The sequence below is a fragment of the Grammomys surdaster genome, unplaced genomic scaffold (assembly GCF_004785775.1).
Source record: "Grammomys surdaster isolate TR1022 unplaced genomic scaffold, NIH_TR_1.0 363, whole genome shotgun sequence".
In the NCBI taxonomy this organism is placed as follows: domain Eukaryota; kingdom Metazoa; phylum Chordata; class Mammalia; order Rodentia; family Muridae; genus Grammomys; species Grammomys surdaster.
In genome coordinates this window covers 8,680,443-8,706,500 of record NW_021604782.1, presented here as the reverse complement: position 1 = coordinate 8,706,500, position 26,058 = coordinate 8,680,443, and the positions used below count along the sequence as shown (strand labels likewise).

Sequence of the window (26,058 nt, the reverse complement as noted above, 5' to 3'; positions counted from 1 at the left end):
ACACTTGCATGCGTGTGTGCACACTCATTAAATCAATTACTTTTCCTGCTGCTATAATAAAATTTGTAACAAAAGCAACTTGATCAAGGAAGAAGGCACACAGGATTTTGAGGCAGCTGACAGCTTGGGATCACAGTCCATGGAATGGTACCACCTGCATTAAGGATGAGTCTTCTAACTCAATTTAGAAGCTCTTTCATTGGCATGTTCAGACTTTTGTCTCTCAGGTGATTCTAGATCCTGTCACGTAGACAATATTATCTTTTTCTCTCACATGTGCACTAACTCTTTTCTCCCTCCCATCCCCCGACATTTTTTTTTTATATTTTGATTCTTTAATGATCATTTATACACACATATATATGAAAATGAATATGTATATGTGTATATACATATATGCATATACATGTACGGGTCTCTGGGGTACTGAGTAGCTTTTTTTTTTTTATTTATTTTTTTTATTTAATTTTTTTTGAACATGAAATGCTTTTTTATAGCATGTTTTACAAGGGGAGGGGGTAAGAGGGGCCAGGTGGTGGAAAAGTACAGAATCTTCTTGGCCTGTGCCTTGAAACATGTCATGGTCTATACGGTACACTGCCTTGAATTATGATCTATCTGCTATTCTTCAGAAGATATGGTACACTGCTTGAGTTATGGTCTCCCTGCTATTCTTAAGAAGATATGGTACTCTGCTTTGAGTCTATCTGCAGTTGCTAAGCAGGATCTTGCAGTTGCCAAGCTTCAGAGGACATTGTGCAGGTGGGGAAAGGTAGGGGGTGAGGGTAAGGGCGAGGGTCCTGGCTTCTGGCATCTCCCCCTTCTCTGTTTAGTTAGAGAAGGCGTCTTATGATCAATCCCAACTATGTGAATTTTGAATTTGGATGTCTAATTATGGGGGGTCTTAGACAAGTTCACAACCCCAAAACACTGATGTGAGACGAGTCACATCGATGGTCGAAGGCTTTAGGCTGTCGACGATGGGCAACGTCAAGGGACTCCGATGTGGGTGAAAGGAGGGTGAGAGCCCTGTCTTAGGCCATGTAGGCTGCACCCACTCCCAGCACCACGCACTCCTTTTCGGCTGCATTGGGTGGGCCCCTGGGAAGTGGACCTACAATAATCCCGTCATTGGGCTAACTCACAGCCATCCTAGTCCTTCGTAAATGTTCAAGTTACCAACCATTTGTCAGTTTGGGGTGTAATATTGTCATAAAGGAAGGCTCCCCAATGTTAGCGGCCATATCAAGGGTGGCCTTGGTTTAGGAAAAAGCCAATTTTTGTTGTGGTGATCAAGAGGCCAAGCTCTCTAGCGAGAGAAACGAGGGCAAAGCCAGGCATACCAGGAACCCTTCTGGAGGGCGTGGAAGTCTAGGGGTCGACCGTAGGGGGAGGCAGGGGAGCTGGCAGCTGTGTCAGTCTCCTGCGGAGTCACTTCTGGATCCTCTTCAATTTTCAGCTGATGGTAATGAACTTCAACCGTCTTCTTGATGGCAGCATCAACCTGGTTCCGTGGACGACAGGTCGCGGGCGACGATCTCTGTCTAGCTCAATCTTGATGTCGTGCGCACATCCTCTCAATGAGGGTCCGTCCGGAGGGGTCCGTGCCTCGAGCCTCACGTCTGGGTGCCACTTGCCCCGACCGGCGGGTCCTAGTTATTCGTGGGGGCGAGGAGGACTGCAACCTGCTATGCTTCAGAAGATATGGTGCACTGCTTGAGTTATGGTCTCCCTGCTATTCTTCAGATGATATGGTACACTGCTTTGAGTCTATCTGCAGTTGCCAAGCAGGGTCTTGCAGTTGCCAAGCTTCAGGGGACCTTGTGCAGGTGCCATCCCCCAACATTTAACTGATTGTTTAAAGGGAAATAGTAGTGTGTCTAATTTTTTAATAAGAAAAACAGTAGGAGTTTGATTGAGTAGAAAAATATGAAAAGGTAGAGCTTGCTCTTGTCTCATTCTGTTTATCATCTGTTAGATAATTTGGAGAATATCACTTAGAGCTAACAGCCTATGAAAGATGGATGTGAGTTTTAGATTCTCTTTGAGTCTTCAGAACATATGGTTCTCTCTCTTCCTATTTTTGAAAAGGTTCTCTTGTGATATTTGTCTGTTTTTATTGCTATAACAGAATACTTGAGACTAGATACTTTATAATAAACATAAATGTCTTTCATTTTCTTTTTTGGCCCCTCTTCTTGACCTCACATATCCTAGGCTGACCTTGAACTTGTTATGTAACCAAGGATATCCTTGAATTTAAAATCCTATTGCTGACACTCCCTAAGAGCCACCATGTTTGATATGATGTGGTACTGAGCTTTCTACTGGTGGATCCCTACACACTCTCCCACCCCAGTATTTCTGTTGTTCTGAAAGCTGGAAGTCCACATTGAGAGGCTTTCAAATGTTGAGGTTTTATTTTTTCTTTTTCTGTGTCATACCAGGTGGAAGAATGAAAGTGAAAGAGGGTCACAGTCTTAGGAAGAAAAATACCTGTGTGTCCTCCCTCATATGTAGATTCTCATGTGTGGATCCTAGATGTGTGTGCGTGTTTAGGGATGCACTTATCATATCACATAATAATACCACCATATGGAGGTCAGAAGACACTTGCAGAAATTATCTCCTTCACTTTGTGATCCTGGGACTCAGCTCAGGTTGTCAGGCTTGTCAGTAGGTACCTTTGTCCTCGGAGCCATCTCTCTGTACCCTGTTCCCCTCTTTAAGATAGTTTGTTGGTATGAGTAGGGTGGCCTTGAACTTCTTAGCATCCTGACTCAGCCTTCTTCATGCTAGGATTACAGGAGTATGTTAACCACACCCAACTTGATTAGCTTTTACTTAAAAGTACATTGTGTCTCTAAACGATGAACTGATTAGTTGTACATTGATCCTTTCTCAATTGAATGTGGAAGATCTAACTCTTCCTGCTTGAGAAGTAGTACCCTTGTATGTTTGGTGATTTTTGTATTATCACATTGCATTACAAATGAGTATATGAAAAATAACCATAATATTTGCCCCTTTTTAACTTTGTCATGGATTTTTCTAGGTTAATTTGTTAAGAAAATTTAACTTTTTGTCTTGTCTGTGAACAGTTTTTTTTTCTGCTTTTTACTTGGAACTTTTACAGATGCAGTGGTTGAATTCAACATTCCTAAGGAGCAAGTTCTGGGACAGCCAAGGCTACACAGAGAAACCCTGTCTCGAAAAACAAAACACACAAAAATTTCTTTTACAATAGCACTCAATGTTTATTAAATAGAATCATCTGGGCCAGTATTCCCAGAATTTACCTGCCTACTTTTGATTCTCTGTTCTATTTTCCTTTCTTAAACTAAACTGGAACTTTACTTGGGATTTTACTAGGTTTTAAAAACATTTTTTTTTTTTATTGGATGATTTATTTACATTTCCTATGTTGTCCCCTTACCCCATCCCCCACCACCCCCTCGGAACCCCCAATCCCCTCGCCCCTCCTCCTTTTTCTCTGTGGATGTAACCTCTATCTACACCCCCCCACTCCCACCTCCCCACCCTCAAAATTCCCACCTCCTGGGGCATCCAGCCTTCATGAGGTCAAGGTTCTCTTCTTCCACCTATGCCCAGCAGGGCCCTCCACTTTTACATATTCAGCTGAAGCCCTGGATCCCCCCCTAAGTGCTCCCAGGCTGGTGGTTTAGACCCTGGGAGCTGTGGTTGGTTGGTATTGTTGCTCTCCTCATGGTGCCACAAACCCTTTCAGCTCCTTCAGTCTTCACTCTAACTCCTCTATTGAGAACCCCATGATCAGTTCAATGGCTAGTTGTGAGCATCTGCCTCTGAATATGTCTGACTCTTGAAGGCCTCTGAGGAGATATCCATATCAGGCTCTTATCAGCATGCACTTCCTGTCTTCCACATCAGCATCTACCTTTGGTGATTGCACATGGGATAGATACTCAGGTGGGGTGGTCTTGAGACGGCCCCTCCTTCAGTTTCTGTCCCTCACTTTGTCTCCATATTTGCTCCCTTGAGTATTTTGTTGCTCCTTCTAAGAAGGACCAAATCACCCTCACTTGGTCTTCCTTCTTTATGGGCTTCATGTGGCCTGTGAGTTGCATCTTGGGCATTTCAAGGTTCTAGGCTAATATCCAATAATCAGTGAGTGAATACCATGTGTCTTCTTTTGTGATTGGCTTACCTCACTCAGTATGATAATTTCTAGTTCCATCCATTTACCTAGGAAACACTCAAATTCATTGTTTTTAATAGCTGAGTAATACTCCATTGTGTAAATATACCACATTTTTTGAATCCATTCCTCAGTTGAAGGACATCTGGGTTCTTTCCAGCTCCTGGCTATTATAAATAAGGCTGCTATGAACATAGTTGAGCATATGTCCTTGTTATATGTTCGAGCATCTTCTGGGTATATGCCTAGGAGTGGTATAGCTGGATCCTCGGGTAATGCTATGTCCAATTTTCTGAGGAACCGCCAGACTGATTTCCAAAGTGGTTGCACCATCTTGCAGTCCCACCAACAATGGAGGAGTGTTCCTCTTTCTCCACACCCTCGCCAGCATCTACTATCACCTGAGTTTTTAATCTTAGCCATTCTGACTGGTGTGAGATGGAATCCCAGGGTTGTTTTGATTTGCATTTCCCTGACGACTAAGGATGCTGAACATTTCTTTAGATGCTTCTCGGCCATTCGAGTTTCTTCCGTTGAAAATTCTTTGTTAAGCTCTATACCCCATTTTTTAATAGGGTAATTTGGTTGTCTGGAGTCTAATTTCTTGAGTTCTTTGTATATATTGGATATTAGCCCTCTATCAGATGAAGGATTGGTAAAGATCTTTTCCCAATTTGTTGGTTGTCGTTTTGTCCTATTGACAGTGTCCTTTGCCTTACAGAAACTTTGCAATTTTATGAAGTCCCATTTGTCAATTCTCGATCTTAGAGCATATGCCATTGGAGTTCTGTTCAGGAACTTTTCCCCTGTGCCCAAGTATTCGAGGCTTTTCCCCACCTTCTCTTCTATTAGTTTCAGTGTATCTGGTTTTATGTGGAGGTCCTTTATCCACATAGACTTGAGCTTTGTACAAGGGGATAAGAATGGATCAATTTTCATTCTTCTACATGTTGTCTTCCAGTTGAACCAGCACCATTTGTTGAAAATGCTGTCCTTTTCCCACTGGACAGTTTTAGCTCCTTTGTCAAAGATCAAGTGACCATAGGAGTGTGGGTTCATTTCTGGGTCTTCAATTCTATTCCATTGATCTTCCTGCCTGTCTCTGTACCAATACCAGGTAGTTTTTTATCACTATTGCTCAATAGTACAGCTTGAGGTCAGGGATGGTGATTCCTCCCGAAGTTCTTTTATTGTTGAGAATAGTTTTTGCTATCCTGGGTTTTTTGTTATTCCATATGAATTTGAGAATTTCCTTTTCTAACTCTGTGAAGAATTGAGTTGGGATTTTAATGGGAATTGCATTGAATCTGTAGATTGCTTTTGGCAAGATGGCCATTTTTATTATATTAATCCTGCCAATCCATGAGCATAGGAGATCTTTCCATCTTCTGAGAACTAATTCTTTGTAAGATTCATATCATGTATCCCATCCTGCTCATCTCCTTGTCCCCTCATATCTGCCCTTCACCGCCAAAAATAAAATATATACTTGTGTGTGCGTGTGCATGCGCACGTGGGCACACACACACACACGCACACACACACACCACCACCACCTCAAAGCATAGGAAACATCATCATCAACAACAACAACAACAACACCCCAAAGCATGGAAAACATCCCTTGGTGGAAGTTGTAGTGTGTCGCAGTTTGTCCCACAGTATATCCCTCTGTCCACACATCTTCACTTGAAAATATCTTTTGCAATGAGTCATTGGTCTGTTTCCAAATCTCTGGCTTCTGTGACACCATCGGTATTGGATCCTCATTGGTACTTCTTCTGGTTGTCTTGTTGTTGCTCTGTGTCATGGAGATCCTGGAGCTTTGGAATAGCAGGTCTGGTTCTTTCACCAGTCTCAGCCATTCGTAGATGGTATAGATTTGGGGGTAGGCTATTATTATTATTATTTGTCTTTCATTTTCCCAGGATCCTGTTTAAGGCTGCATTCATTAGTTAACCCTAGCCTCTCTGGGGCAGTATCTTAGTTTGCTTCCCCCAACTTTTGCCTTTTCATGATCTTGGCAATATTGAGAAATACTGATCAGGTACCCTGTAGAGTGTCTTTCAGTTTTGATTTTCTGATGTTTTACCAGCAAATAGACTTGGATGGTGGGTTTTAGAATGCTGAAATGTCTCTCTTGTTTCATCTCATCATGCACACATTATATGATGTTACTGTTGATATAAACTGTCTTTTCTTGGGCAAGAATATTTTTCCATTGTAAAGTTAATATATTTCCTTCTGTTTTAAGTAGTAACTAAATCTAGGGTACCCTGAAAAGAGAAATAGGGCAGGGATGAAGCTATTCTTCCTTGAGGAATATATTATTTTGAGTTCTTCCATAAGAAAGGCTTACCTTTTTCCTTTAGTTTATTGACATCAATAAAGACCAGCGTGGGTTTCTAGTTTGGCTTTTAAACCCAGCCCTATACTATTTATTGTGTTCTGTTAGTTGATCCAGTATTGGCTAGCAAGAGTTCTTTTAGATTGATTTCAATACCTTTTTGACAATTTTCGTTTCATCTCTAGTACTATTAGATGTTTCAGGCTACCTTTTAAAAATCTTTTTTCCTGTCCTAAGCTCTAGAATTAGTTATTTTCCTAAGAAGTCTGTCTTCTTTTATTACTCAATTATATTTAAAATAAGATTCATGTTGGCTATAGAGCTTGTATGTTTCTACATGGGTGTTGCTGCTTTTATTCTTTCAGGGCTCACTCATTGATAGATCTAGCTACTTTCTTTCACAGATGGAATATTTGAGGCAAACAAAAAAGTAATTCTTAGGGATGGAGTGAAGGCTCAGCAGTTAAGAGCACTGTTCTTCCCAGTACCCATATGGCAGCTTACAATTGTCTGTAATTCCAGTTCCAGGGGACCTGATACCCTCTCACAGACATACATGCAGATAAAATACCAATGCACATAAAACAAAAAAGTAATTCTTAGTATTCTTTACAAAACTTGGCTAATTATTAGTCAGTGGGTAGTCTGAGTTTCATTTATATGACTCCTGATGCCTGTCTTTTGGCTAACTTTAGTATTTGAAGTAAATTTCAGTAACTGTATTAGTTCATCTGAGTATGTTTTTGTTTTTAATCACTAAGTAGTAAAGACTTTTAAAAATATGTTTTAAAATTGAGGTATAGTTGGCATGATGCACTGATCAAGATATAAAATATTTTCAGCTCATTCCTACTGATAATTTTTACAAGTGATTTGTGGTGTGTGTGGGTGTTGCATAGTGTAGTGTTTATACCCATGTGTATTTTTGTAGATAAGTATCCCCATGCACAGAGGAGGTTTTGAGTGTTTTGCTCTATTACTCTACACCCTATTCACTCGAGATAAGGTTGCTCATCAGCAAGGCCCAGTGATCCTTCTGTGTCTGCTTGCTCACAGTTACAGGGTTATAGATATGCATATGACTATACCCAGGTTTTTGCCTGAGTTCTGGTGGTTTGAACTTGGATCTTCATCCTTGCACAGCAAGAGCTTTTACTTGCTGAGGCGTCCCTATCCCTTTTTGAAACAGTTATCTTGTTACGAAGACCAGCCTAGCCTTAAATTTTGAGTGGTCCTCCTGCCTCAGCCTTTCAAATACTGAGATTACAGTCAAGCACCACTGTGCTCAGTGCCATATAAGAGCCTTTGAGAAACAAGTATTTCATTAAAGCACATTTTTTTTTTCAGTGTTGAGGTTCAAACCTATGGCCCCATAAATGTGTACCTAAAAAATTAACAGTGGTTTGTAATCAGGTATCTGGCTTTCGTGTGAGTTTTCTTCTCCATCACCTTCCCCTCTGTTCTGTATAGTACATTGGGCAAAGATACATGGTGGCTTGTTTAATAATTAATATCTACATTTTGTTGAATACATTCCCATGGTCTTGTCCAACATGGTTCTCACTATAGCTTCCTGTGGGATACTTGTCTCTGATTTTCTAATTTAGTCCCAGCATAGTAGTGGTCAATGATTCTGTCTTTGGAGAAACTTCCTCAGTTAGTTCCTGACATTTAGTCCAAGTTCCTCTGTTGTGTTCTCCTAGCTAGGTTTAGAAGATTATTTAGACAAACAAACAAACAAACAAACAAATAAAAAACAAAAAAAAACCCAAAAACCAACTTACATCTATTCTTAGTAACTAACTCCTTCAAAAAGACTAAGTAACTGAATTATTCTTAGTTATTCTCCTTTTTAGAGATTAACTGTCTAAAAACAGGTGTACATGATTAGATAATAGAACCGTTTTTAGCAGTAGTTTCTGGTTGTATCACAATCATTTGTCTGTGGGGCTAGTCTGGTTGAAATTCTTGACTGAAGGATCTGCAGTACAGAAAGAAGAATTAAGCTATAAAAATAGGCTTGTTTATGTTTGGTTTGCCAAGTTCTCTTGTTTTTTGTTTTATATTATAGATCAGCTCGAACGGGTCTTTTTACGACTTGGCCATGCTGAAACAGATGAACAGTTACAAAATATTATATCTAAATTCCTTCCTCCTGTTTTGCTCAAACTGTCCAGCACCCAAGAAGGAGTACGGAAAAAAGTAAGCATGTTGGGGACCGTTTGGGGAAATAAATGATGAATAAGTGGATATATATATATTGATTGAAGTGAGTTTTCTATTCCCATTGTTGAAATGTAGGTTCATGATTCGTTACAGCTTTCCAAATGTATGGTAAGTCTAAGAATTAGCTTTCAAAATGAAAGAGCATAAATGCCTATCTAGTACAGCTGTCTTCACTACTTGTTCTTGTTACCAGTGTCAGATAATTTAATCAAGATAATTATCTGGACTGATCTAAAGCTGAATATGAAAGCCAGTTTAGAAAGGAGAAATATTCTTTAATCAATAGTTGATGGCGAATGTATCCTTAAATAAAGGTAATAAAGGTAACCAAATCAACTTTTTGAAAATGAGCTATTCTTATATAACTTAGACTTTACATCCTTCAAAATACTGTTCCAAAAAGCTATATAATTATAATATCATAATTTTATTTTTAAATTACTCTATATGGAACACTTTCCCCTTTAATTTGTAACATAATAATTTTTTTCCAGTGTATTTGTGATAGATCTTCTGGTCTTTTAGCTGTCACCAGGTTTCATCTCTTGGCATACTATAATTGGTTGATATTGACTTGAATGTCTACCTTAAGAGACCCTGATTTGAGTTCAGTGGGAAAAGTATCTCCCAGAATGTCTTTGTTTGTTTCAGGAAAGGATGGACAGTCTTGCCATATACTTGTTATTTTTATTTGCTGTTAATCCATATTCGCTGAGGTAGAGTTTGATTGGTCATGCCATTTTCCTATTTAAAACCTTCAGTGGATTTTTCTTGCTATCAGGGTATCAAAGGCCTTTTACAAATTGATGTTTATTTACTTATTGTTATTAGTCTGGTTATTTACTGAACTGATTTATGGTACATGTTGTATTTTTTTTCTCTTGCTTAGGCAAAATTCCTAACAGAAGCTAGTTAAGGAAGGAAGAATTTATTTTGGCTCAGAGTTTAAAAAAGGATGACTAGAAGGCATAGTTGTAAGCATATGAAGAATATGAAGGCAAATGCTCATATTATGTGTACTCAGTAAGCAGAGAATGGATGGGAAGTGAGGCCTGTCTATAAAATCAGAAGATTTGCTCCCCAGTGACCAACTTCACTTAGTGAGACGTCCTCTCCTAAAAAGGTTTTATTTTTCAAATAGCATCACAAGCTGGATACCAAGGAATAAAATATATGGGCTCATGGGAGGACATTTTACTTTTACTAAGAGGGAAGAAAAAAGGAGTTGATGAAAGAACAGGAGAATGTGGTTATGATGGATGGGAGGGTTCTTTGTTAACAAGGAGATCCACCAGGTTAAGAGATGGTGGACTGAATGTGATTCCCTTGGGGGAACTAAAGAGGCCACAGTGGATGAAAGGATGAGGGATAGGAGAAACAGGATTCTAGGGCACTGATGTGAAAGGATGTTAGTGATATCTTTATTTGGCTGCTGGAGATACTTCGAGTGGAAGCCAAAAGGAAGTAGCTAGAGAACCATTGTTTAGGTTAAGGCTGAGTATTTTTAGTAGATTATAAAAACAAACAAACTAAAAACCCAAGCTTGTTTATGTATTTTTATTTCTTTGTATTTTATCCTTTTTTTGAAGGGGGTGTAGAAAATCATCTATTCCTAATGACCTACTAATTTTAGGTCATATACCATTCAGTTCTGTTATACTATTTATCCTATTATTTTTTTCAAATGGAGACTTTCATTCTTGTTCTTAGGTTTGTGTGTGTGTGTGTGTTTACATGCTTGTATGTGCATGTGATCATACACATGTAATGGCTAGAGATTGATGTTGGGTGTCTCTCCTAGTTGTGTACCACCTTTTAAATATGTTTAAAGATTTTTAAATTTTCATTTTGTCTGCATGGATGTTTTGCCTGCATGAATGAATGAATGTCTGTGTACCATATGGATGCCTGGAGCCCGCTGAAGCTAGAAGAGAACAATCAGATCTCATGGAACTGGAGTTACAGATGGTTGTGAGCCACTAAGTGGGTTCTGGGAATTCAGTCTGGGTCATCAAAACGAGCAATTTGTGGCCCCCATGCCATCTTTCCATCCCTTTCTTTATTCTTTGAAGGAGGCATGATCTCTTACTACACCTGGACCTCACTGATTTGGCTAGACTGGCTGGCCAGTGAGCCCCAGGGATCCTGCTGGCTTCATTTCCCCAGTACAGGTATATGTGTGGGATCATGTCCAGCTTTTTTTCTTTATTAAAAAATGGATTCTGGAGCCGGGCAGTGGTGGCGCATGCCTTTAATCCCAGCACTTGGGAGGCAGAGGCAGGTGGATTTCTGAGTTCAAGGCCAGCCTGGTCTACAAAGTGAGTTCCAGGACAGCCAAGACGATACAGAGAAACTCTGTCTTCGAAAAACCAAAAAAAAAAAAAAAAAGAAAGAAAAAAAAAAAAAAGGATTCTGGGAGGATGAGCTCAGGCCTGTGTAGCTGGCATTTTGTTGATTAAGCCATCTTCTCAGCTCTTATCTCTAGTTTTTATTGGTTACTATTATCAAAATTATGGTATTTATTTGATTGCTTGCTTATTGATTGATTGATTGTTCTGATCTTTAACCTAGTGGTTTCTACATGCTTGACAATTAATATGCCACTCAGCCATGCCCCAACCTGTTTTAAAAGACAAACCAGTGATTAGGTTTTTCCTCTTGTTAATTGCATTTTTTCTGTTTTACTCAAATTATTTTTTTCTCATATAAGATTTTTATTTATATGATAGTATAATAATGATTATGTGTTAAGAAAAGTGCTAAGAAGTTATAAGTTTATACAAGATAATATGAATTAGTTCTTTCCCACATTTTACAGATGAAGCTAAGTTTAGAATGATCAATGAACTTTTATTTTTATTTGTTTATATGTAGCCCTGGCTGCCATGGAAGACTATGTGGAAAAGGATGGCCTTGAACTCACAGATCTGTATATCTCAGCCCTCTATTAAACCTTTTATTGCTGGTTTTAAAGGTGTGTCCCACCACCACCCAGCTCAATTATTAATTTTTCCCCCCAATTTTTAGCCTTGACTGTCCTGAAGTTTCCTTTGTAGACCAGGCTGGCCTCGATCTCACAGAGATCTGCTTGCCTTTGCCTCTCAAGTGCTTGGATCAAAGGCATGTGCCACCACTGCCTGGCTAGTTAATGAATTCTTAAATGACCAAATAATGAGTGAGCCAGGATTTAACATTTAAAATATAAGTGACTAAATAAAATTTTTTGTCACTAATTATGTTTTCAAGAATGCTCAAAATGAAAAACTTGTTTATGAATTTGTCTTTGTTGTTCTGGTTATACCTTAGAAAAGAGCAATGTTTGCTTTTATTTTTGACTTAATAATTAGTAAAAGCATTGTTTTTAGTTTTGAAATATTTGTTGCAAAATTTTCCTTGTTTTATTACATTGTAGACTGAGACCAGACCATTGTTTAAGCTTTTTTTTCCTGTGGTGGTACTTTGGATGGTTACCACATAGGCTTTTGTGTGTGAGAAGCATGTGCTCTACCATTGAATTACATCTCCAATCTAAAGGGTATTCATGTTCTGAGAAAAATACTTCATAATATTAAAAAAAATTCTTGTTTGTTGAATGTGGAGTTTAGTATGCCCTGAGACTATTTGCAGGTAACACTCTACAGTTATGTCTTGAGAATCTGTCTTCTAGTCTTGTATATTGATAGTCATGAATTTCAGCCTTCTGTGGTTGTAGTTTTCCTGTTTAATATTTTTGGCTTTCTGTATTTTGATGTGCAAGTTTAACATTTTATTAGTAATTATAGTCTGTTATATATATTTACGTATATATTTATTACCAAAGGGATGCTGTTAAGCAAACTTGAAAGCTTCTGGGAAAAAGGAAATGATAATTAAAGCTGATAGACTTTAACATTGTGCCACTCTGATAGATATTTTCATTCAATATTCTTGCTTTGAAGTATTGTCATTTGAGTCCTACAGATGGGAAAAATCCTGAAATTAATAGTAATAGCCAAAATTTTGGTTGGTGTCTCAATTTAACAATTCTGTGAGGTATAGGTGCTCTAATTATTCCTATTTTGTAGATGAAAAAACTGGGACTCAGAATAGGTAAGTAATTTGCCTTATATCACATGACTAACAGTATAGTTTGTGAGTCAAGACTTAATAGACAATTTCAAAATTAATCTGGTTTCTGCAAGGTACTGCTTCTGTGTAATGGCCACACATGTTAATTTTTTAAACTATATTTACAAAAGTAAATTTAATTCATCCAAAGCCAGCCAAAGTAAATAGATAGAGGTTAGAACTTCTCATGAGTGTTATTTTGATTTTTAGACAGTGGAGTCTTGATAGGTGTCTTTACTTTTATAGTATATAGTTGTTCACTGTTATGCCTTGTAAATTATAGAACCAGTGTAATAATAATTGTCATTTGGTTAATATTGCTAATAAAAGATTGAGCACAAATTTATAATACAGTTTTTCCTCTTTCATAACTATATAAAATAAGACTCAGATTTATTTATTTATTTATTTATTTATTTATTTATTTATTTAGGTTTTTCAGGTCAGGGTTTCACTGTGTAAAAGTCCTGGCTGTCCTGGAGCTTGCTCTATACACCAGGCTGACCTTGAGCTTGGAGATCTGCCTGTTACTTTCTCTTGAGTGCTGGAATTAAAGGCATGTGCCAACACTGCTTGGCTTTTTTTTAATTAAGAAAATGAGAGTTGCTAAGTAGAATTCTGTTATAGTTAACTTTTATTAAACTTTATTAGAATAGAGGAAGGTTAATGCCTGACCATATTTGATGTTAGCAAGGCTGTAGAATGTGAGCTCTTAAATACTACTGGGAGAAGTATAGATTGTTGTGATCATTTTGAAAAGTACTTGAAAATATCTGCTCAAACTGGGCATTAGCGTAACCTACTGACCAAACACTTGGATTTATATCCAGCAAAAATAAGTACATACTTATACCAAAGGGCGATCTAAAAACATCAAATCAAAACTGTAGCTTTCACTGACATGTGTTTTGAGGCTTCAGTGTATATTTTAGGAGTGATATATCATAGATGCAGCCCTCCAGACTAGTTAAAACGTTCAGTGTTTCTTCTGGGTAAGATTTAAAAAGATCTCATTTCTTAGTGTTCATTTTCTTCTCTCTTAATATATAATATGTTGGAATAATACTGTGGTCATTTATCAGAAACTTGTATATTTTCCTTTCTTTCTACAGGAATTGCTGATGTGTTAATTTCTACTTTTGTTTCTTTCACATTTCAGGGGAGGAGGGAGGCTGTATGTTTTTACTTAAATTCTTGGTAGTATTAGATGATTTTTCAGGATAAACATATTTCAGTATTTTGCTAAATTCTATTATAATTCAGATCCTACTTTTATGAATTCTTACCACTCTGGGTTTCAGATAGATATAATTTGCTATATTCTTTTAGACCCCATTCCTCCTTCGTCGTCGTCTTTTTTTTTTCTTTATGTTTTTTTTTTTTTTTTTTTTTGAGACGGAGTTTCTCTGTATAGCGCTGGCTGTTCTCGAACTCACTCTGTAGACCTTGAACTCAGCCCTGTTCCTTCTTAGTAAACCAATTTTCTACTTGAAATTTATCTATTCCCTAGAACTCAGTGTTCCTACTACATTTTCTCAAAAGTACTCCTTGATTTGGCCATCCAAGTGTATCTAGAAACAGTAGAATATTGCATTTTACATTGTAATAATCTTGGTATCTTGCAAAATGCAGATACTATGTTTCTGATTCTGATACATCCCTTTCTGAGATACAGGCTCTATGTCCTTAAAAGAATGAAGTAGGTACTTTTCACTAAAATAAGTAATATCTAAGAAATGAATTTATTTTTAAGATATGATTGATAATTCCAGTTCTGTCCTTGCTTTAGGTAATGGAATTGCTGGTCCATCTGAATAAACGTATAAAAAGCCGCCCCAAAATACAGCTTCCAGTAGAAACACTATTGGTTCAGTACCAGGACCCTGCTGCAGTTTCCTTTGTCACGGTGAGAATTATTTTGGAATTCTCAATGTTTAGTTGATGCCGTCAATCTATATTGGCAAGCTTAAAGTTTCATTCTTAGACCATACCTAACTGAAACAGTTGTTTTTAAAAAAAAGTATGTTATTTTCTCACGGAGTACTGATTCACAGGCAATACTGCTTCAAAGAAGTTATAGGAGCAAGGTAATGAATGACTGTTTATTGGGCAAAGAGATGTTGGTAAAATGACTGTCAGGTATTTAATATAAAAAAAGAATGATTTTACTTTTACAGAATCTGAACAAGTTAGTCTCAAAGAAATTAAGAGTAGAATTGTGGTTATCAGAAGCTGGGGAAAAATAAATTGCTAGGTACCAAGTTTAGAGAACAGGAACTTCTGATGTACTGTTGACCAGTTTTTAATTTTTTTTTTAAATTTATTTTTTTATCTACTTATTATTTTTTATTAGATATTTTCTTTATTTACATTTCAAATGTTATCCCCTTTCCTGGTTTCCTCCCTGGAATCCTCCTATCACATCTTCCCTCCCCCTGCTTCTATGAGGATGTTCTCTCACCCACCCACTCACTCACCTACTCCTGCCTCCCCAACCTGGAATTCCCCTACACTGAGGCATCAAGCCTTCACAGAAGCAAGGGCCTTTCCTCCCATTGATGCCAGACAAGGTCATCCTCTGCTATATATGCAGTTGGAGCCATTGGTCTCTCCATGTGTACTCTTGGTTGATGGTTTAGTCCCTGGGAGCTCTGGGGGGGGGGTCTGGTTGGTTGATATTATTCTTCCTATGGGGTTGATTGTAGGTAATTGATAGAGGTGCTCAGTGTGGTGGTAGGACTTGTAGTTCATTTACAGTGTTAGGTTGAGGGAGGGGTATTACTTGAGCTCAGAAGTTGAAGAACAGCCTGAACAAATTATGGGATGCTCTTCTTGATTATGAATACAGGAACAACAACAAAACTTACAGAAAGCTAGAAAAAAGGCTTTCAAGGTTTCACCTTAATGAAATGATAGATATTTAAGGGTATGTTTAACCTAATGGAAGCAGTATATAATTTATACATAAATTTAAATGTTACATGGTACTCTATAATATGTATACTTTTTAAAAAAATTGTGGTATGGGAGATTAAGTCAAGGGCCTTTTGCATGTAAGGTAAGCATTCTACTGAACTATATCCCAGCCCAATACATATAATTTTTGTTTTTATGTAAATAACAGTGATTTGATTCTTAGTATATGAGACAAGTCTGAAAAGAGAAGGGTTATAGCACATAGGCATAATAAAGCTTTATGATGTATATACTCAAAAGATATCCTTTTTTGTCGTGGAGTAAATATGAGACTGGCAAGTATTCCTCTTCATTACATTTCAGGAAAACAAAATTTAAAAAATGTTGATGTTCTATATGACACATAGTGGTTTTTCCTGGCTCTTTTTCACAATGGGGCAAAATTTCCCAAGTTGTTTTATCAGGAGTCACAAAACTTTGGGAGGTGCTGTGGCCGTTTTCGACATACAGTTCCCTTATAAGACAGTATCTTTCCTTTAAGTAAATGCGATAACTGTGTCAAATAGAAGGCCTTATGATGCATGTTCATTTTTTGTGAAGAATCCTTCAGATTAGCAACTATCTTATTTGTAAATCTGGATTTATATTCATGAGTTTACTTCAGTTGTAAATTTTGCATGGGTTATAGAGCAACTGATAACATTTGCAGCACTCCGTTTCCTGGGATTACCTGTCATCCATTGCTGAGTTATTACTGGATTGAGGAACCACAGAGTGCTGTAGTTTCTAAAGATGGCTTTAGTAATTGATCTGTGAAATGGAAGCTTGGGATTTGTTAACATCTGATCTCGGATTAATACAGCAAACTGGGAGATCTGATGATAATGTGCCTTATAAAGGTTTAGATAGGCTAAATGGTTTTTTTTTTCCTAACTTTAGCAATAGTAGTTGCACATATGACTGCTTTTGGTTATGTTACCTTTCTTACATAAAAAGCTGACTTTAAAACAAGCAGTTTGAAGAAGTCATGCTTAGGGTCCTCCCCTGAGATGAGTAATTTGGATAAACTGTAATAAACAGAGGATGATTCTTGTGATGTTTTTGTTACAACTATAACTATATATAATCAAATTTTTCCCTCCATACTCACTTGCTTTCTCTTGCTGCATTAGAATTTTACTATAATTTATGTTAAGATGGGCTATCCTCGTCTGCCAGTGGAAAAACAATGTGAGCTGGCCCCTACGCTTCTTACTGCCATGGAAGGGAAACCTCAGCCACAGCAGGATAGGTATGGCTTCCTTGCTTACCGGTTTCCCATTTGTAAGAGTCAACAACTTTTGCCTTTCAAATACAGGTCACATTTGACTTTACTTGGCAAATGGAAAGGCTTGGGGTTATTTACTTGAAGGATAGTTGAATTTTCTGTGATATTTTAGTTACTGTTTTATTAGTAGCGTTATAAAGTTTTTTATATGAACACAAAAATGTGTGAGATTGATGACATTTTTCTAAATTTAACTGCTTCAATTTTTTGTTGTCTTTTTAAAAGTGTTTGGTTTATGTGATGTTAAAATTAAAAATCTTTTTCATTGACTTTTCTTTCATTTCATCTGGAGAGATTACTCGGTAGTTAAGAGTATTGTCTGCTGTTTCAGCTGACCTAAGTTCAATTCCTATCACCCACATAGTGCTCACAACCATTTAACTCCAGTTCCAGGGGATCCAGCACCCTTTTCTGGCTCTGGGCACTAGGCTATCTTTGTAGTGTTCAGACTTGCATGTAGGTGAAATACCCATGTATGCATTAAATAACTAAAAAACATTTTTCATTAAAACATTTCTGTCTTGGGAGACTGGAGCCATTACAAGGTCCCCTTCAATTACTGGAGGTCAGGCCTCTATCCCTGCCTTCGAAAGATTAGAATTGCCACAGTTGTTCTATACTTAGAGAGGGGAAGAGATGTCAGGGGCATCCCTGATTACACACTGAAGGCCTAAAATCAGCCATAGGCCTAAAATCAGCAATAGGCCTGTCATACATGTATACTAACACCAAGTCTTGGGTCTCTTTGGAAAAACATTGAAACAGATGGCTATGAGCTATTGTAAGCAGGCAGCTTTTGTGGAAATTTACCAGCCTGAGTAGTCATAGACCTTGTAAATAGGTAGCCTTGGCAGACAATACCAACTTAGATAAGGACAAGTGAATCATAGGCAGAGTTATAGTGACCTGTCCCCTGAACCTTCACCCAGCCGATACCCTGTTCTGAAAGATATCTGTATTTCCCCTGAACACCCACACTCCAGTGTCATCCCCTTCCCCACGTCCTGCCTTTTGTGTTTATAACCCCTGTGTGAATGAATTATGATTTGAAAAAAATTATTAAAAAAAACATTTCTGTCTTGATGAATAAAACATTTCTCAGCAAGTTTTGGAAGCAATAGAGTATTATTAATATAGGCACTGGAAAAAATGAAGGCCTTATATGACATCATTTGTTTGTGGGCTTAGTAAAAACATATTTATCTCAGACCTGTCAATTAGAACATTTCCAGTTCTGATTTACTTGTCAATCAGTTGTTTGATAATGGTCTTGGGGATCAAATGCAGGGCCTCACAAGCCTAGAACAAAAGACTACAGGTGTTTACAATCAAATTAATAATTGAAGCAAATTTTTATTGAAAGAGCATATTGAACTTTAATTTTATCTAGAATGTAATATGAAGTACCTTCTGGTAAAATCATGTCTACTTTATATACATTTTTCTAAATTTTTAAAGTGATGAACCATGTTGTCTAAATGCCAATTATCACTTAATATTTTGAGATCTTTGTTCATTTGTTATTTTTGTTTTGGTTTTTTTTTTTTTTTAATTTCTCTGTGTAGTTCTTTGTGTCATGGAACTTGCTCTATTAGGCAGCCTGGTCTCAAATTCTTGAGTGCTGGGATTAAAGGCATGTACTGCCACCATGCCCAGCTTAATAATGGAGTCTTTTATTTTTATTTATATTTTTATATTTTTTGAGTCAGGGTTTCTTTGTGTAGTCTTACCTATCCTGGAACCAACCCTGTAGATCAAGCTGGCCTCAAACTCACAGAAATCTACCTGCTTCTGCCTCCTGAGTGCTGGGGATTAGGAAATCAGGGCTACTCCCTAAATTAAGGCTTTGTTCCTGATTGGTATCAGAAATGAATAGCTCCTGATAAAATTGTTCTTTGTCATATCTTTTATTTGCATGTATAAAAATTGATTTATAAAGTAGCTGCAATAAATATAATTTTTCTTTCAGCTTAATGCATCTTTTAATACCAACTCTTTTTCACATGAAATACCCGGCTGAATCATCAAAATCAGCTTCTCCTTTTAATCTTGCTGAGAAACCAAAGACTGTGCAGCTGCTCTTGGACTTTATGCTAGATGTCCTTCTGATGCCTTATGGGTGAGTTAAAAGTGATAAAGAGAGCCAAGCAGTGTTGTTTCAAGAGTTTACTCTGTGAAAATTATGTGTTTAAATGATTCAGCTTACTTGGGATTCATCTCTGAGGATTCACGTCAGTCCTAAATGCTAAAGTTCAGCTCCACTGCATATTGGCTGTGTAGATGTAGTAATGCTGTTGTGATTTTACACTTCCCCAGTCCCCAGCTGAAGTAAATCTTGAGTCTCCTAGCTCCATGTACCCATAGGAAATCATATCCAGCTTTTCTTTTTCCGTTTTCCTTGAAATCTTTCTTGCATTGCTACCATTTAGTTGTAGATCTGTTTGGCTCTTCCTGCAATTTTGTTCTCATAGCTTTGTTTTCTGATTCACTTTCTTTAGTTAGTGTACAAAATGTGACTTAGTCATACATATCATTGAACTTTGCTTATCCCTCTGATGTCTTCAAACAGTGCTGTAGAGATGCCTCATTTTTCAAAGTACATCTTAGAAGAATGGGTTCTCAATAGCCATCATTACATGTATTCAGTCAGTGGTTCATACTCTCCTCCAAGTACTTCCCATCTTATCCTTTAAGGTAATGCAGTTAGTTCTCACTTTAGGATATTTCTCCACAGAGAAAATAACAAAGTCACCTTGGAAAATATCTCTTACTGGCTTGATGTCTACTTGGTGTCTGTGACAGACATTTCTTAACCTGTGTAGACATATTTGCTCAATTTTCTGTGTCCCTCATAACCCCCAAGAACCACCTGTGTAGTACTTTGTCTCTTTATCACATTGTTGATATCTTCCTCTTAATAGTTTGTCAGCCCCTTGCAGTGATTTATCAGACTTTTGAATCTGGCCTAATTTCTAGATTGTGATCTGCCTCTAGTGTACTGATTAGGACTTGCTGCTAGAGATAGTTTTCTTTTCTTTTCTTTTTTTTTTTTGATTTTTTTTGTTTTTGTTTTTGTTTTGTTTTTCGAGACAGGGTTTCTCTGTGTAGCCCTGGCTGTCCTGGAACTCACTCTGTAGACCAGGCTGGGCTCGATCTCAGAAATCCACCTGCCTCTGCCTCCCAAGTACTGGGATTAAAGGTGTGCTCCACCACTGCCCGGCTTAGAGATAGTTTTCTAAACTGCTACTTTTCTTCGGTTTTCCCCTGGTCTTGAGTGTATATGTACATAGAGGACCATGCGCATGGAGCTGCATATCATCTATTCCCAGTGCAGAGACAAGAGGGTTCAGGCTGTATGATTCTTTCTCTTCAGTTTGCTCTCCTTCTGCTCCTCTAGTTTAATAGCTTGATCTTTCAGGGCCTTCACGGCAGACAAGAAGCTGAGGTAGTGAACTGGAAGTGAAGTGAGGCTATAAACTCTCACATCTCACCCTCAGTGACTTACTTCCTCCAGAAGAATTGCACCTTAATGACTTTGGGGATATAATCTCCCCCAGAAGTGCTAGCAGTTGGGACCTCATTCAAATCACCACAACTTCCAAGCTTCTAATTCTTTAGTTCTAATGAGAATTTTAGTATCTATTATGATTAGATTAATCAGTATAGAATAATATCAGTAGAGAGGCAAAGGGATTTCAACTAATGTTTATATCAAATATAACTATGATTATGAGGAATAATAGTTTTAATTGAATAAAAAATTCATTAGAGGTCTTATTTCTACTCTACAAGCTAAAAAAATATAACAATAGCAAGGAGATACATACAAAGAGCTTTGAATATATAATGAGAAAATTCTTATTTTTTTTCAAATTTTCCTACTTTTAAAACTTGTTATTGTTCTTTGTATGTGTGCAGAGTATGAGTGGAGGTCAAGTACAATTTTCTGGAATTGGATCTCTCACCTTTAATGGGTTTCAGGACTTAAGCTCAAGTTGTCAGTCTTGTGTGGCAAATGCCTTTAACCATTGAGCCATCTTGCCAGGCCCTGACTTTTTCTCTTTGATGCTTTTTACTTTGGTTTTAACTTTTAGAATGTTATGTGCTTGTATGGGAGGCAGTTTGTTAATGGCTTCAGTGAGTTTTCTAATGTGAATTATAAAGTAAGAGAAATAACTGTAAAAGCTTTGGAGCATAGAACAATACTAACCATAATCCTTATGGGGTCAACAGGCTTATGTCTGTATTTGTCATTAAAATTCAAAATGTAGTGATTCTGTACTAACTTATCAGACAATAATATGTACTTGGAAATGGCATAAACATGTTGTAGTTCATTTATAACTGCCTTGAGTGATGGGCTCTTCTGATTAATTTGCTGAAGCTAGATACCTTTGAGATTTTTTTATGTTGTTTGAGCAGTGTTGCTGCATGCTGTTAATCCTAGCAGGAGGCAATCTCTGAGTTTGAGGCCAGCCTGGTCTACAGAGTGATTTCCTGGATGGCCAAGGCTACCTAGAGAAACCCTGTCTCCAAAACCAAAATAATAACAAAAGTGTTCTTATGTAGAAAGTTTTATTTTAGTTGTTGTTCTAGCACAGTGTGCTAGAAGTGACTCTTAGTTCCTCATATTGTGATGGCCCCCAACCATGACATGACTTTTGTTGCTACTTTATAACTGTAATTTTGCTACTGTTATGAATTGTAATGTAAATAGCTGTATTTTCCAATACTCTTAGGGGACCCTGTGAGAGGGTCATTTTACTCCCAAAGGAGGCACGACCCAAAGGTTAAGGTTCACAGCTCTAGCATAATACGGTACAAGGACGGTGTATGATTGTTTTATGTATATGTGTGTATATACACAAATTCACTTGTTTTTATGAGTTAAAGTTTTATTTCCTTTTCAGATATGTGTTAAATGAATCCCAGAGTCGCCAAAATTCATCTTCATCACAGGGTTCTTCTTCAAACAGTGGGGGAGGTTCTGGAATCCCACAGCCTCCCCCAGGAATGAGCTTTTATGCAGCTAAACGAGTTATTGGTGATAACCCATGGACACCTGAACAGTTGGAACAGGTATCACCCAGTTTGCTTTTTATACGAGTTATTGGCCCTGAACACTTGCCCCTATGAAGTTCATGGAAGCATGTTGAGTGTAATTCCTGTGCATTCAGGTTCTCTAAAGAATATGGTGGAAAGGAGCAAACTATGTAAAATGTTCTTTTCCTCTGTCATTTACTTGTTAAAGCCCTAGGGATGGGCGGAGTGGGAAATGATTGTATGTCTTTCTAACATTGTTCACATCTTTCAAGTACTATGCACAACCCATTTTATATTGAGCAAATTTAGTTTTCTGTCATTTTAATTTAAAACTATAGGTCTTAATTATGTAGCTTCTTTGATGCAGTTAAAAATACAATTTATCTTTCATTATTCAATTTTTTAGGGCTGTACATTTTGTGTAAAGTGAGGAACCTCTATACTTCACAAGTGACAATGTGGGGAAAAGCATGACTCCCTTTTATATTTCTTCTTGGGGTTTTAAAATTGGCATTAAGAATTTTATTCTGGATTTAAACAGGACACAGATGTTCTCTGAGCAGCTTTTAAAAATGACTGGTGCTCTACAGAGAAGGTGCCTCCCTGTGTCTGTCATCAGGCACCTCAGGGAAGAACAGAAATCAGTATGTAATTATTTTGGAATTCAAGCAACATGGGTTAGTCTTCCAATCCTTCCTTTATTTCTCCATAGCAGTCTCAATGATTTGATCCTTTTCTTTTTGGGAATGTAAGTGATCATTGACAAAAATGTTTTCAGGAGAGGGAAAAAGAAGCAAGTTGGGCATTCTTGCCACTCCAAATTTGGAGTGTTATATTCAATGAGGGTTAAATTGATTCGATTTACTTCATGCTTATACACCTTTTATCTCCCCTCAACCCCCTTAAGCCATAGTGTGAGTCTAGAAACTAATGAGTGTGACCTTTGGCAGGCACTATGCTGGGTACTTTGAGTACACTATCTCATTTAATCCTCACAGCAGCTAATGAGGTAGCCAAATTAAGCTCCTTTTCTAAAAGGTATGGAAGTTTTGAGATTCACCAGGGTCTCCTTTCTGTTACTAGACTCTGAACCTAGTCCTCTATGAGGCTTAAAGCTGGATATACTGGAGAGTACTAGTTATTGCTATTGTTCATTTATAGTCTTAAGTTGGTCCTTGTTTGCTGAATTTAAAGGGTTCTGTATATGTTTTGTCTGTTTCATAATCTGGTGCTGAAATGAATAGTTTAGCTTTAAAAACAAATACTTGTTAATTTTGAATACTTTTTTTCCCAAGTAAATCAACTTTCTCTCTTTTGTCTCTCTCTCTGTCTCTCTTTCTCTGTCTCCCCCCCCTCTCTTTTTTTTTCAAGACAGAGTTTCCCTGTATAGCCTTGGCTATCCTGGACTCTCTCTGTAGACCAGGCTGGCCTCAAACTCAGAGATCCACCTGCCTCTGCCTTTTTTTGAGTGTTGGGCTTAAAGGGGGTGTGCCATCACACCTGGTTAAATATTATCCCTTCTTATTTCAATTAAAATTTTCTTTTATTTTTTTTCTGATTATAAAGGTAAAAGTTTAAGTAGTCAGGAATAGAATTGAGGAGTGTGGGATGTGTAGCTTAGTCGATGAGAGAGTTTATCTAGCATGCATAAAGCCATGGTTGAGTTTGAGTCCTGGCACACCATGACTAAGACATGGGATGGGGTGCATGTTTGGAATCCAGCACTCAGGAGGTGAAGGCAGGGAAGTTAAAGGTGTTCAAAGTCATTCTTGGTTACATAGTTCATTTGAGGCCTTGATTCAAAGAAAAGAAAAGACCACTCCCACTCCCTACCCCCCACCTCTGCAAACAACAAAACCTCTCAAAAGAATGCTCAGTCATAAGAGTGCCTAGCAGGCAGGCTTAGGGTCCTGAGTTCAATCCACAGCACTTCAAGGAAACAGTGTAATAATCTGCCTCCAGTTCTGCCTCCTGTCTGTCTGTCTCTGTCTCTCTCTCTCTCTCTCTCTCTCTCTGTGAATAGTTTTATATAATACATATTATTTGCCACATAATAGTTTAGTCTTTTTACTACATAGTCTTTTGAAGATTAAAGAAAAATTTGTCCCTTTACTGTTTGTATAAAATTTAATTATCTATTATGTTTTAACTTGTCTTTTGTTGATGAGACTTATCATTTTTAGTACATTTTCATTACGTATTGTGTATTTGACTTTTATAGCCATCCCCTTTGCAGTTTACGTTAATGACTCCTCCTCTTTTCAAACTGTATCTCTTATTGTAATGAAGTTATGTATGCTGAGTAGGCTTTTTTGTCATCAGCTACACTTTTTTATTGGCATTCTTTTTCATTTTTAAAAATTTCTTTCTCATTTAATAATTGTATATTTTATCATCCCTAATTCATATATCTGAGAATTACTATGCAACTGGTTTTTAAAGTGAGGATAAAGTTTTGCTTTTCAGGTGTATTTGTCCAAGAATGATTGGTAGCAAAGTTTATAGCTCTTTTACATTTTGAGAAGCTCTTAGAATCTATTGTGCTTCATTGAGCATCTTAGGTTAAACATTACTCTTGGATTGAGTTGCACTTGGATTGACTAGAGTGGGTTAGAAATCATATTCTTTATTTTTAGTCTCAAAATAGAGGGCAAAAATGTATATGTTAACAGTGGAGTAAAACTGGGAAATGTGAGCTGTTCAAATTTTTTTTTCTCACAAGTATCCATCAAACACTTGTTTGTAATGTATCACTTCTTACCTGGAGGATGTAGACAGGGATGTTAAGTCCTCACCAGTCTAGGAAGGTTGTATGACCTAGTAGGGAGGAGATTCTTGTCGTTTTGTTGTCAGAGACTTGTCTTTGAAGCCTACCTTCATCATTTGTTGTGTATCTTAATATCTTAAGGCTTGCCTTAGTTTCATCAAAAAAATGTTTGTAATAATACCTACCTCATAGATTGTGAGGGTTAAATGAAATTGTGAATAGTTAGGATATTTAGTGTAGTGTCTGGCACATTATAAACCTAAGTAGGAGCTCTACTGTTATATTAATCCATGGCTTACGACCATGTTGATATGTGAAACTACAGTTTTAGTGAGTGCTCTTGGTTTCCCTGACCCTTTTTTCTCCTTCCCTTCACTCATCTACAGTGCAAATTGGGTATAGTGAAATTTATAGAAGCTGAACAGGTGCCTGAACTTGAAGCTGTTCTCCACCTGGTGATTGCTTCTAGTGACACACGCCATAGTGTGGCAACAGCAGCAGACCTGGAGTTGAAAAGCAAGCAGAGGTAATTAATTCCTTGTTAAGCTTTCAAAATGAAAAGGTCAGAGTTCTTAAACCTTTGCAGGGTTTTATGAAATAATGTATTCAGCTTACGAAACTAGGTCAGATTCTTAGTTGGTAAGTTAGTAAAGTTTACCAAAGAGCAAAATTTCGTGTCCAAAAAAAAAAAAGCCCCAAAAACTATTTGAAAATGTATTTCAAAGCTGAAATTGGTTAGGAATGCCATCATAAGAAATAAAATTTTCCACTAGGCAAATAAACTGAAAGTTAATGTTGAAAATGATAGACCTTTTTTTTTGCTTTTTCTTCTGTCTGAAACCAGTTAAGATCTTTTTTAATAATGAATGCGTATGTTTTATGGTTGTTAGTACAAGCCAGGTTTATGGAAAGAATTGTTGAGTAAAATTTATATCTACGTTGAAAAGAGATACAAATAGTAGATTGACTTAAAGAAATACTCGCTGAGTATGAAATAAAAATCAATGGAAAATGAGTAGTTTGTATCTATGGGTAAATACAGGTATATAGCTGTTGGTAAATCCATTTAAGTTTCTGCAAAAATACTGTATCTTATGTCCTATTTGAGCAGTGAGCACACACACACACACACACACACATACTGTAAA

At 37.3% G+C, this 26,058-nt stretch overlaps 1 protein-coding gene across 3 annotated transcripts in view; it reads left to right on the top strand.

Annotated features, from left to right (window-relative positions):
* Nucleotides 1-26,058, top strand: part of Ecpas (Ecm29 proteasome adaptor and scaffold) — a 119,410-nt gene that overhangs the window by 23,947 nt on the left and 69,405 nt on the right. For all 3 annotated transcript variants that reach the window (XM_028779863.1, XM_028779861.1, XM_028779862.1), the window contains 6 exons: nt 8,596-8,726; nt 14,647-14,763; nt 16,946-17,064; nt 19,070-19,219; nt 22,011-22,179; nt 25,297-25,436. In XM_028779863.1, coding sequence (XP_028635696.1) covers nt 8,596-8,726; nt 14,647-14,763; nt 16,946-17,064; nt 19,070-19,219; nt 22,011-22,179; nt 25,297-25,436 — 826 coding nt within the window. The remainder of the gene's footprint in view (nt 1-8,595; nt 8,727-14,646; nt 14,764-16,945; nt 17,065-19,069; nt 19,220-22,010; nt 22,180-25,296; nt 25,437-26,058) is intronic.